The sequence below is a fragment of the Anomaloglossus baeobatrachus genome, chromosome 5 (assembly GCF_048569485.1).
Source record: "Anomaloglossus baeobatrachus isolate aAnoBae1 chromosome 5, aAnoBae1.hap1, whole genome shotgun sequence".
NCBI lineage: Eukaryota > Metazoa > Chordata > Amphibia > Anura > Aromobatidae > Anomaloglossus > Anomaloglossus baeobatrachus.
This window is the reverse complement of record NC_134357.1, coordinates 588,450,219-588,463,590: the sequence shown is the minus strand read 5'-3', so window position 1 is coordinate 588,463,590 and position 13,372 is coordinate 588,450,219. Positions and strand designations below refer to the sequence as shown.

Here is a 13,372-nt window from a genome sequence, read left to right as displayed (position 1 = left end):
CCTGCTGGTCTCTGTGTCTCCTGCGGTCTCTGCTGATCTCTGTATCTCCTGCGGTCTCTGCTGGTCTCTGTATCTCCTGCGGTCTCTGCTGGTCTCTGTATCTCCTGCGGTCTCTGCTGGTCTCTGTGTCTCCTGCGGTCTCTGTGTCTCCTGTGGTCTCTGCTGGTCTCTGTATCTCCTGCGGTCTCTGCTGGTCTCTGTATCTCCTGCGGTCTCTGCTGGTCTCTGTGTCTCCTGCGGTCTCTGTGTCTCCTGTGGTCTCTGCTGGTCTCTGTATCTCCTGCGGTCTCTGTGTCTCCTGTGGTCTCTGCTGGTCTCTGTATCTCCTGCGGTCTCTGTGTCTCCTGTGGTCTCTGCTGGTCTCTGTATCTCCTGCGGTCTCTGTGTCTCCTGCGGTCTCTGCTGATCTCTGTATCTCCTGCGGTCTCTGCTGGTCTCTGTCTCCTGCGGTTTCTATCTCGTGTGGTTTCTGCTGGTCTCGGTCTTCTGCTGGTCTCTGTAGTCCTCCCTTGGCTCCGGGTTTCCGCTCTTGGCGGTGCGCTCGTGTATAGCGCGCGGTGCTGGTGAGTGAGTGGCAGAACGATATTCTCTGCAGATTCTTTATCGGAGTCGTTGGTTCTGGTCATTGGCTTCTCCATTAACCCCTGATGATCCTGATGAATCAGCCATTAGCTCGCGTATGCATCGTTAGCTCACTGACACTATATGTTAGTGCACAAGCTCGCAGGTACTCAGCGCTATCTTGCAGGTTTCCATTGTTCGCACTTAAGTGCTCAACCATCGCTCTCTGCACATCACATTACCGGCACCTGATCACTCAAGAAGCCATTGTTGGCTCGCAAGTCAAGGAACCAATCAATAGCTCGCAAGCCCAATAATTTAGCTCACAAGCACGCATTTTCTCAATAGAAGCCATCATTGGCTCACAAGCAGCTAACGTTGGCAGAAGGAAGACCATTGTTAGCTCGCAAACAGCATAAGTTAGCTCGGAGGCATTGTAAGCTCACAAGTACTCAATGCTAGCTTGCAAGTTTCCATTATTAGCTCGCAGGTACCATAGATTGACTCACAGGCCCTCGCTAGCTCAAGATCCCTTAAGTACCCACCATCACCCATTGGCTCACAAGCACTTTAGCTCACAACCACCTGTTAGCATGAGAACCCATTGGTAACTCATAAGCGCGCAATCTTAGCACAAGTGTGTATCTATCATTCGCTTACAAGCACCCAACATTAGCTCCAGAGATCTCAGTATTGGCTTGCAAGGACCAAGTGTTCGCTTATGAAAATTCATTATTTACTCGCAAGCGTCCAACATGTCAAGACACCTCACAAGTATTCATCACTGGCTCGCAAGCTTCACATGTTGGCTCTTAGCTACCCAACATTAGCTCGTAAGCACCCGTTAACTCTCAAGCACTATACATTAGGTCTCAGGCGCCCGTTAGCACGAAAACACATTGTTAGCTTGTAAGCATGCAACATTAGCAGACATGTACCGATTATTAGCTTACAAGCACCAAACGTTAGGTGAAGAGAACCCATTGTTGGCTTGCAAGCACCATACGTTAGCTAAAGTGATCACATCCAAAGCTTACAAGCACCATATTCATTGTTCGCTCACAGGCACCCAATATTTGGTCAAGAGAACCCATTGTAAGCTCATAAGTACTTAGCGCCAGCTTGTAAGTTTCCCTTCTTAGCTTACAAGTATTCAACTGTGGTTCGCAAGTACCTATTAGCTTGAGAACCCAGCGTTGGCTCGCAAGCACCAAACATTGGCTAACTTTGGCTCACAAGCACAGTACTTTAGCTCACAGGAACCTATTCGCTCTAGAACCTATTGTTAGCTCGCAAATACCAAACGTTAGCTCGCGAGCACAGTACATTAGCTCACAGGCACCTATTACCTTTAGAACCCATTTTTAACTCACAAATACCCGTTAGCTCATGAGCACAGTACGTTAGCTCACACGCATCTATTAGCTCTAGAACCCAGTGTTCGCTCAGAAGCACACGATGTTAGCTCGCAAGTACCTATTAGCTTGAGAACCCATCGTTGGCTTGCAAGCACCCAACATTGGCTAACTTTGGCTCACAAGCACAGTACTTTAGCTCACAGGCACCTATTAGCTCTTGAACCTATTGTTAGCTCGCAAGTACCAAACGTTAGCTCGCGAGCACAGTGCATTAGCTCACAGGCACCTATTACCTTTAGAACCCATTTTTAACTCACAAACACCCGTTGGCTCACGAGCACAGTACCTTAGCTCACAGGCATCTATTAGCTCTAGAACCCAGTGTTAGCTCGGAAGCACACGATCTTAGCTCGCAAGTACCTATTAGCTTGAGAACCCATCGTTGGCTAACTTTGACTCACAAGCACAGTAAGTTAGCGCACAGGCACCTATTAGTGCTTGAACCCATTGTTAGCTCGTAGATACCATACGTTAGCTCGCGAGCACACTACGTTAGCTCTCAGGCACCTATTTGCTCTAGAACCCATTGTTGGCTCAGAAGCACGACGTTAGCTCACAAGCACAGTATGTTTAGTTCACAGCCATCTATTAGCCCTCAAATCCGTTTACTCATGTTAGCTCGCAAGTACCAAACGTTAGCACACAAGCACAGTATGTTAGCTCGCAAGCACCTCTTAGTTTGAAAACCCGTTATTTCCCAAGCACCCAACGTTGGCTCGCAAGCTCAGTACGTTCGCTCACAGGCACCTATTAGCTTGAAAATCCATCATTTGCTCACAAGCACTTATTAGCTTGAGAGTCCATCATTAGCTCGCAAGCACCCATCGTTAACTTGCAAGCACACAAGCACAATACATTAGCTCGTGACCACCTATTAGCTTGAGAACCCATCGTTAGTTCGCAAGCACCCAACGTTAGCTCACAGACACCTATTAGCTTGAGAATTCATCGTTAGTTTGCAAGCACAGTATGTTAGCTCACAGGCACCAATTAGCTTGAGAACCAATCGTTAGCTCGCATGCACACAATGTTAGCTCACATGCAGAGTACGTTAACTCGCGAGCACCTATTAGGTTGCGAACCCATCGTTCGCTTGCAAGCATCCAATGTTGCCTCGCAACCACAAGATGTTAGCTCACACGCACCTCTTTGCTGTAGAACTTATTGTTTGCTCGCAAGCACAGTACATTAGCTCACAGGCACCTGTTAGCTCAAGAATGCATTGTTAGCTCACAAGCACCCAACTATGGCTCGAAAGCACAGTACGTTAGGTCACAGGCACCTGTAAGCTCGAGAATCCAACGTTGGCTCATTAGCACCCAATGTTGGCTTGCTAGCACAGTACATTAATTCACAGGCACTTGTAAGCTCGAAAACGCATTGGTAGCTCGCAAGCACCCAACATTGGCTCGCAAGCACAGTACGTTAGCTCACAGGCACTTGTAAGTTTGAGAACCCATCATTAGCTCGCAAGCACAGTACGTTAGCTCACAGGCACCTGTAAGCTCGAGAACCCATCATTAGCTCACAAGCACCCAACATTGGCTCGCAAGCACAGTACGTTAGCTCACAGGCACCTGTAAGCTCGAGAACCCATCATTAGCTCACAAGCACCCAACATTGGCTCGCAAGCACAGTACGTTAGCTCACAGGCACCTGTAAGCTCGAGAACCCATCATTAGCTCACAAGCACCCAACATTGGCTCGCAAGCACAGTACGTTAGCTCACAGGCACCTGTAAGCTCGAGAACCCATCATTAGCTGACAAGCACCCAACATTGGCTCGCAAGCACAGTACGTTAGCTCACAGGCACCTGTAAGCTCGAGAACCCATCATTAGCTCACAAGCACCCAACATTGGCTCGCAAGCACAGTACGTTGGCTCACAAGCACCTGTAAGTTCGAGAACCCATCATTAGCTCGCAAGCACCCAACATTGGCTCGCAAGCACAGTACGTTAGCTCACAGGCACCTGTAAGTTCGAGAACCCATCATTAGCTCGCAAACACCTACTCTCTTAAGCTCGGAAGCACCATTTGATAGCTCGAAACACCTGTTCGCTCAAAAGCAAGCGAGAATTGGTGCAAACGCTCCCAATTTTGAGTCAAGAGATCGCTGCGCTTGCTTGGTATTACCAATCGTGAGCTCCTCTAGTCTGGCCGGCCCCGAGCCCCCTACCATAGCTATACTTTCTTGCGTCCCTAGGTTCACCCCCTCATGTAACGTCCATCACAATCCGCGCCCTTATGGCCACCGCGATCACGTAGGGGCGCCCTTTTCTCCCCTTCTCGCCGCACCTCTCCCTGCCTAGTTTTTCGGCGCTGCTGGCAGTGCGGCCGTGTTTACCCTGACACCAGGAACCAGTCGGGCGGCTGGCGATGTGTATGGGGTCATTGTTCTGCTGCCCGGAGTCCGCGCCACCGCAGAACCTCGCCTGGGAACGAGGCTTTTCAGTTATGAGGCTTCAGTTGTGCCCACAGGCTACACATTACTGCGGGCCATGAGCGGCGCGCCGCGAGCGCAGAGCTTTGTGCGTAGGCTCCGTCATTCATCGTATACACCTGCCAAGAGGAAGCCCCGGGGCGCAGCCTACACATCCCACAAGTGCGCCCATTGTTTGCAGCCGCTGAGGACGACCGTGCCGGAATTTAGAAGTTAATCCTGAATATGTCAGCGGAGACAAAAAAAAGAAGAAAAACCTCACACCGCCGCATTGTTCAGCTCAATGGCGAGCGACGGCGGGCGCGTATGTGCCGTCTCCACGCACCCCAGGGAATGCTGACACCTGCGGGAAGGCTTATAAGTCGCAAAAGTGGAGAGCGGTGTACATAAAAAGCACTCAGCCGGTGCTGCCCTCCAGAGGCCAGACACTGGGAGGCAGCGCTGAGCCGGTGCTGCCCCCCGGAGGCCGGACACTGGGAGGCACTGCTCAGTTGGAGGTGCCCTTCGGAGGCCGGGCACTGGGAGGCAGCATTCAGCCCATGCTGCCCTTCGGAGGCCGGACACTGGGAGGCAGCGCTGAGCCGGTGCTGCCCTCCGGAGGCCGGACACTTGAAGGCAGTGCTCAGCCCGTGCCGCCCTCTGGAGGACGGACATAGGGAGGCAGCGCTGAGCCGGTGCTGCCCTCCAGAGGCCGGACACTTGAAGGCAGTGCTCAGCTGATGATGCCCTTCGGAGGCCGGACACAGGGTAGGGGAAACACTCAGCCAGTGCTCCCCTTCGAAAGCTGTACACAGCGGAGATACCGGTGCTGCTCTCCGGAGGCCGGACACAGTAGGGGGGAAAACACTCAGCTGTTGCTGCCCTTCAGAGGCCGGACACGGAGAGGCAGCACGAGGTTGGAGGTGCCCTTCAGAGGCCAGACACAGGAGAGGGGGGTAACACGCAGCCAGTGCTGCCCTCCAGAGGCCAGAAGCAAGAGGCAACACTCAGCCGGTGCTGCCTTCCGAAGGACGGACACAGGAAGGTAGCACTCAGCTTGTGCTGCCCTTCGGAGGCTGGACACGGAGAGGCAGCGCTAGGTTGCAGGTTCCCTTCGGAGCCCAGACACGGAAGGAGGGAACTTCATCCGGTGCTGCCCTCTGGAGGCTGGACACTGCATAGCGCTCGTCTGGTGCGCTTGTGTTGTAGTGATCGCTGGGGTCTCTGCACCGGACCCCATCACAGCTTCTTTATATCAGACTGGTCCTCTCGCTTTGTATTTCTTGTTCTTTGCTCTTGGTCCCCTCATTGACCTTCTCGCTTGTTGTCCTCGCAGTGGTCCCCTCGCTCTGTATTTCTTGTTTTTTGCTCCTGGTCCCCTTGTTGACCTTCTCGCTTGTTCTCCTCGCAGTGGTCCCCTCGCTTTGTATTTGTTGTTCTTTGTTCTTAATACCATCGTTGACCTTCTCACTGCTTGTCCTCGCAGTGGTCTCCTCATTCTGTATTTATTGCTCTTTGCTTTTGGTCCCCTCGTTGACCTTCTCTCTTGTTGTCCTCGCAGTCGTCCCCTCGCTCTGTATTTGTTGGTCTTTGCTCTTGGTCCCATCGCTGACCTTCTAGCTTATTGTCCTCGCAGTGGTCCCCTCGCTCTGTATTTGTTGGTCTTTTCTCTTGGTCCCCTCGTTGACCTTCTCTCTTGTTGTCCTCGCAATGGTCCCCTCACTCTGTATTTGTTGGTCTTTGCTCTTGGTCCCCTCGTTGACCTTTTCTCTTGTTGTCCTTGCAGTGGTCCCCTCGCTCTATTTGTTCTTTGTTACTCTTGGACCCCTCGATGACCTTCTCTCTTGTTGTCCTCACAGTGGTCTCCTCGCTCTGTATTTGTTGTCCTTTGCTCTTAGTCCCCTCGTTGACTTTCTCTCTTGTTGTCATCACAGTGGTCTCCTCGTTGACCTCACTTGTCCTCGCAGTGTTCCCCTTGCTCTGTATTTGTTGGTCTTTGCTCTTGGTCCCCTCATTGACCTTCTCTCTTCTTGTCCTTGCAGTGGTCTCCTCGCTCTGTATATGTTGTCCTTTGCTCTTAGTCCCCTCGTTGACTTTCTCTCTTGTTGTCCTCACAGTGGTCTCCTCGTTGACCTCACTTGTCCTCGCAGTGTTCCCCTCGCTCTGTATTTGTTGGTCTTTGCTCTTGGTCCCCTCGTTGACCTTCTCTCTTGTTGTCCTCGCAGTGGTCCCCTCGCTCTGTATTTGTTGGTCTTTGCTCTTGGTCCACTCGTTGACCTTTTCTCTTGTTGTCCTCGCAGTGGTCCCCTCACTCTATTTGTTCTTTGTTACTCTTGGTCCCCTCGATGACCTTCTCTATTGTTGTCCTCACAGTGGTCTCCTCGCTCTGTATTTGTTGTCCTTTGCACTTAGTCCCCTCGTTGACTTTCTCTCTTGTCCTCACAGTGGTCTCCTCGTTGACCTCACTTGTCCTCGCAGTGTTCCCCTTGCTCTGTATTTGTTGGTCTTTGCTCTTGGTTCCCTCATTGACCTTCTCTCTTCTTGTCCTCGCAGTGGTCCCCGTCATCCTGAAGGCCCTGGTGTATGATGAGAAGCGTGGTGCCTGCAGCGTGGGCTCCAATGTCCGGGACGCTGCCTGCTACGTGTGCTGGGCCTTCGCCCGCGCCTACGACCCCCTCGAAATGAAGCCGTTTGTGAATCACATTGCAAAGTAAGTTCTCTTAACCTTTATCAGCTGCTTGGGGTACACGGGGGTCCGGGCTGATGCGCCCCCTCATCGGGGTTCCATGATCGGAGGTGCTTGCTGTATGGTCGGGATTACCGGCCGTGAATCATCGGAGTTGCCCTTTATTGCATTGTCAGCCATCCCGGGTGTGCCGCCACTCCCTGCACCCTGGCCTTACTGTATTACATGGTCCTGTATGGCGGGAAGGAGCCTCGGGCCAAGACTGTGGCTCAGGAGTAAGAGCTCCGGGCCAAGACGGTGGCCCTGGGAGGTGGAACTATGGGCCAAGATGGCGGCCCTAGGAGGAGGGGCCTCGGGCCAAGACTGCGGTTCAGGAGTAGGAGCTAAGGGCTAAGACGGCGACCCTAGGAAGAGGAGCTGTGGGCCAAGATGGTGACCCAGGGAGGAGGAGCTTCAGGCCAAGACTGTAGCCTTGGGAGGAGGAGCCTGGGGCAAAAATAGCTCATGAGAAAGAACCGCATGGGTGGAGTCATGGTACAAATCGGGGGAGGAGTCACGGGGCCAAGACGTCAGCCTATGAGGAGCCGCGTGGTTGAAGCTTTGGGACGAGACAGCTGCTGGGGGAGGAGTTGTGAGGCCAAGACGGTGGCCTGGGGAGGAGCCGCAGAGTCGGAACATCAGCCCGGGGGAGGAGCCAAGACAGGGAAGAGCTGCTGACAATTGGCTTCCCTGGGAGGAGGAGCCACGGGCAGAGACTTCAGTCCTAGGGGAGGAGCCATGAGTAGAAACTGCGTCCCCGGGGGAGGAGCCGCGGGCAGAGACAGCGGCTCCCGGGAGGAGGGGGCACAGGCAGAGACAGTGGCCCTGGGAGGAGGAGCCGCGGGCAGAGACAGCGGCCCCCGGGAGGAGGAGGCATAGGCAGAGACAGCGGCCCCGGGGAGGCGGAGGCACAGGCAGAGACAGCGGCCCCCGGGAGGAGGAGGCACAGGCAGAGACAGCGGCCCCCGGGAGGAGGAGGCACAGGCAGAGACAGCGGCCCCCGGGAGGAGGAGGCACAGGCAGAGACAGCGGCCCCCGGGAGGAGGAGGCACAGGCAGAGACAGCGGCCCCCGGGAGGAGGAGGCACAGGCAGAGACAGCGGCCCCCGGGAGGAGGAGGCACAGGCAGAGACAGCAGCCCCCGGGAGGAGGAGGCACAGGCAGAGACAGCAGCCCCCGGGAGGAGGAGGCACAGGCAGAGGCAGCGGCCCCCGGGAGGAGGAGGCACAGGCAGAGACAGCGGCCCCCGGGAGGAGGAGGCACAGGCAGAGACAGCTGCCCCTGGAGGAGGAGGCACAGGCAGAGACAGCGGCCCCCGGGAGGAAGAAGTACAGGCAGAGACAGCGGCCCCCGGGAGGAGGAAGTACAGGCAGAGACAGCGGCCTCCGGGAGGAGGAGGCACAGGCAGAGACAGCGGCCCCTGGAGGAGGAGCCGCGGGCAGAGACCGCGGCCTCGGCAGGAGGAGCCGCGGGCAGAGACCGCGGCCTCAGCAGGAGGAGCCGCGGGCAGAGACAGCGGCCTCGGCAGGAGGAGCCGCGGGCAGAGACAGCGGCCTCGGCAGGAGGAGCCGCGGGCAGAGACAGCGGCCTCGGCAGGAGGAGCCGCGGGCAGAGACAGCGGCCTCGGGAGGAGGAGCCGCGGGCAGAGACAGCGGCCTCGGGAGGAGGAGCCGCGGGCAGAGACATGGGCCCTGGGAGGAGGAGCCGCAGGCCCATAGGCCTCTGCATGGAATCTTAGTCATCGTCATATGTAGCATTGATTTAGGAATCTGGTAATCTGTAATAGATCCCAGACATGAACCTCGGAGTTTTTGCTCTTTACTGGTAAAATCTTTTTCAAGAAGGACAGATCCCCCCATTACTTATAGACATGACAGTTGGTGCCTATAACATTGTATGGAGGAGGAGGAGCTAGAGGCAGTGACACCGAGGGGGAGGAGCTAGAGGCAGAGACACTGAGGGGGAGGAGCTAGAGGCAGAGACACTGAGGGGGAGGAGCTAGAGGCAGAGACACTGAGGGGGAGGAGCTAGAGGCAGAGACACTGAGGGGGAGGATCTAGAGGCAGAGACAGAGGGGGAGGAGCTAGAGGCAGATACACTGAGGGGGAGGAGCTAGAGGCAGAGACACTGAGGGGGAGGAGCTAGAGGCAGAGACACTGAGGGGGAGGAGCTAGAGGCAGAGACACAGGGGGAGGAGCTAGAGGCAGAGACACTGAGGGGGAGGAGATAGAGGCAGAGACACCGAGGGGGAGGAGATAGAGGCAGAGACACTGAGGGGGAGGAGATAGAGGCAGAGACACCGAGGGGGAGGAGATAGAGGCAGAGACACCGAGGGGGAGGAGATAGAGGCAGAGACACCGAGGGGGAGGAGATAGAGGCAGATACACCGAGGGGGAGGAGATAGAGGCAGAGACACTGAGGGGGAGGAGATAGAGGCAGATACACTGAGGGGGAGGAGCTAGAGGCAGAGACACTGAGGGGGAGGAGCTAGAGGCAGAGACACTGAGGGGGAGGAGATAGAGACAGAGACACCGAGGGGGAGGAGATAGAGGCAGAGACACTGAGGGGGAGGAGATAGAGGCAGAGACACCGAGGGGGAGGAGATAGAGGCAGAGACACCGAGGGGGAGGAGATAGAGGCAGATACACCGAGGGGGAGGAGATAGAGGCAGAGACACTGAGGGGGAGGAGATAGAGGCAGATACACTGAGGGGGAGGAGCTAGAGGCAGAGACACTGAGGGGGAGGAGCTAGAGGCAGAGACACTGAGGGGGAGGAGATAGAGACAGAGACACCGAGGGGGAGGAGATAGAGGCAGACACACTGAGGGGGAGGAGATAGAGGCAGAGACACTGAGGAGGGGGGGCAAGAGGCAGAGACACTGAGGGGGAGGAGATAGAGGCAGAGACACTGAGGGGGAGGAGATTGAGGCAGAGACACTGAGGGGGAGGAGATAGAGGCAGAGACACTGAGGGGGAGGAGCTAAAGGCAGAGACACTGAGGAGGGGGGGCTAGAGGCAGAGACACTGAGGGGGGGAGCTAGAGGCAGACACGATTAGGTACACAGCTCAGCAGACAGTATCACACAGGAGAGGATTAGATACACGGCTCAGCAGACAGTATCACACAGGAGAGGATTAGATACACAGCTCAGCAGACAGTATCACACAGGAGAGGATTAGATACACGGCTCAGCAGACAGTATCACACAGGAGAGGATTAGATACACGGCTCAGCAGACAGTATCACACAGGAGAGGATTAGATACACAGCTCAGCAGACAGTATCACACAGGATAGGATTAGATACACGGCTCAGCAGACAGTATCACACAGGAGAGGATTAGATACACACCTCAGCAGACAGTATCACACAGGACAGGATTAGATACACGGCTCAGCAGACAGTATCACACATGATTGGCTTGGATGCAGTGTCTGAGCTGCTGGTTGTGCTGTACACAGCTGAGGTGCTGGTCCAGTGTCTCGGCCCCCCGGTGCTGTACTGACCGGGCTCTCCTCCCCGCGCTCTGTGGCAGGACACGCGGGGTGGGGCACTGTGAGATTAGATGCCGCGGGGCTCGTCCTGGAGCTGGGAGATGTCAGCCCCAAGCTACTACAGCCGCAGAGGAGGACGATAACAGAGAGTAATAGATTGTACTCACCTGTCCTACAGTCTCCTCCTCCAGTAATGGCTGATAACAGAGAGTAATAGATTGTACTCACCTGTCCTACAGTCTCCTCCTCCAGTAATGGCTGATAACAGAGAGTAATAGATTGTACTCACCTGACCTACAGTCTCCTCCCCCAGTAATGGCTGATAACAGGGAGTAATAGATTGTACTCACCTGTCCTACAGTCTCCTCCCCCAGTAATGGCTGATAACAGGGAGTAATAGATTGTACTCACCTGTCCTACAATCTCCTCCCCCAGTAATGGCTGATAACAGGGAGTAATAGATTGTACTCACCTGTCCTACAGTCTCCTCCCCCAGTAATGGCTGATAACAGGGAGTAATAGATTGTACTCACCTGTCCTACAGTCTCCTCCCCCAGTAATGGCTGATAACAGGGAGTAATAGATTGTACTCACCTGTCCTACAATCTCCTCCCCCAGTAATGGCTGATAACAGGGAGTAATAGATTGTACTCACCTGTCCTACAGTCTCCTCCCCCAGTAATGGCTGATAACAGGGAGTAATAGATTGTACTCACCTGTCCTACAGTCTCCTCCTCCAGTAATGGCTGATAACAGGGAGTAATAGAATGTACTCACCTGTCCTACAGTCTCCTCCTCCAGTAATGGCTGATAACAGGGAGTAATAGAATGTACTCACCTGTCCTACAGTCTCCTCACACAGTAATGGCTGATGACAGGGAGTAATAGATTGTACTCACCTGTCCTACAGTCTCCTCCCCCAGTAATGGCTGATAACAGAGAGTAATAGATTGTACTCACCTGTCCTGCAGTCTCCTTCCCAGTAATGGCTGATAACAGAGAGTAATAGATTGTAGTCTCCTCCCCCAGTAATGGCTGATAACAGGGAGTAATAGATTGTACTCACCTGTCCTACAGTCTCTTCCCCCAGTAATGGCTGATAACAGAGAGTAATAGATTGTACTCACCTGTCCTACAGTCTCCGCCCCCAGTAATGGCTGATAACAGGGAGTAATAGATTGTACTCACCTGTCCTACAGTCTCTTCCCCCAGTAATGGCTGATAACAGAGAGTAATAGATTGTACTCACCTGTCCTACAGTCTCCGCCCCCAGTAATGGCTGATAACAGAGAGTAATAGATTGTACTCACCTGTCCTACAGTCTCTTCCCCCAGTAATGGCTGATAACAGGGAGTAATAGATTGTACTCACCTGTCCTACAGTCTCCTCCTCCAGTAATGGCTGATAACAGGGAGTAATAGAATGTACTCACCTGTCCTGCAGTCTCCTTCCCAGTAATGGCTGATAACAGAGAGTAATAGATTGTAGTCTCCTCCCCCAGTAATGGCTGATAACAGGGAGTAATAGATTGTACTCACCTGTCCTACAGTCTCCTCCTCCAGTAATGGCTGATAACAGGGAGTAATAGAATGTACTCACCTGTCCTACAGTCTCCTCCTCCAGTAATGGCTGATAACAGGGAGTAATAGAATGTACTCACCTGTCCTACAGTCTCCTCACACAGTAATGGCTGATGACAGGGAGTAATAGATTGTACTCACCTGTCCTACAGTCTCCGCCCCCAGTAATGGCTGATAACAGAGAGTAATAGATTGTACTCACCTGTCCTACAGTCTCCTCCCCCAGTAATGGCTGATAACAGGGAGTAATAGATTGTACTCACCTGTCCTGCAGTCTCCTTCCCAGTAATGGCTGATAACAGAGAGTAATAGATTGTAGTCTCCTCCCCCAGTAATGGCTGATAACAGGGAGTAATAGATTGTACTCACCTGTCCTACAGTCTCTTCCCCCAGTAATGGCTGATAACAGAGAGTAATAGATTGTACTCACCTGTCCTACAGTCTCCGCCCCCAGTAATGGCTGATAACAGGGAGTAATAGATTGTACTCACCTGTCCTACAGTCTCTTCCCCCAGTAATGGCTGATAACAGAGAGTAATAGATTGTACTCACCTGTCCTACAGTCTCCGCCCCCAGTAATGGCTGATAACAGAGAGTAATAGATTGTACTCACCTGTCCTACAGTCTCTTCCCCCAGTAATGGCTGATAACAGGGAGTAATAGATTGTACTCACCTGTCCTACAGTCTCCTCCCCCAGTAATGGCTGATAACAGGGAGTAATAGATTGTACTCACCTGTCCTACAGTCCCCCCTCCCCCCCCCCCCCCCGTAATGGCTGATAACAGAGAGCAAAAGATTGTACTCACCTGTCCTGCAGTCTCCTTCCCAGTAATGGCTGATAACAGAGAGTAATAGATTGTAGTCACCTCCCCCAGTAATGGCTGATAACAGGGAGAAATAGATTGTACTCACCTGTCCTACAGTCTCCGCCCCCAGTAATGGCTGATAACAGGGAGTAATAGATTGTACTCACCTGTCCTACAGTCTCCGCCCCCAGTAATGGCTGATAACAGGGAGTAATAGATTGTACTCACCTGTCCTACAGTCTCCGCCCCCAGTAATGGCTGATAACAGGGAGTAATAGATTGTACTCACCTGTCCTACAGTCTCCGCCCCCAGTAATGGCTGATAACAGGGAGTAATAGAATGTACTCACCTGTCCTACAATCTAT

At 53.6% G+C, this 13,372-nt stretch overlaps 1 protein-coding gene across 2 annotated transcripts in view; it reads left to right on the top strand.

Annotated features, from left to right (window-relative positions):
• TBCD (tubulin folding cofactor D) overlaps positions 1–13,372 on the top strand; it is a 162,110-nt gene that overhangs the window by 84,967 nt on the left and 63,771 nt on the right. For both annotated transcript variants that reach the window (XM_075351439.1, XM_075351440.1), the window contains exon 15: positions 6,954–7,110. In XM_075351439.1, the coding sequence (XP_075207554.1) occupies positions 6,954–7,110 (157 nt within the window). The remainder of the gene's footprint in view (positions 1–6,953; positions 7,111–13,372) is intronic.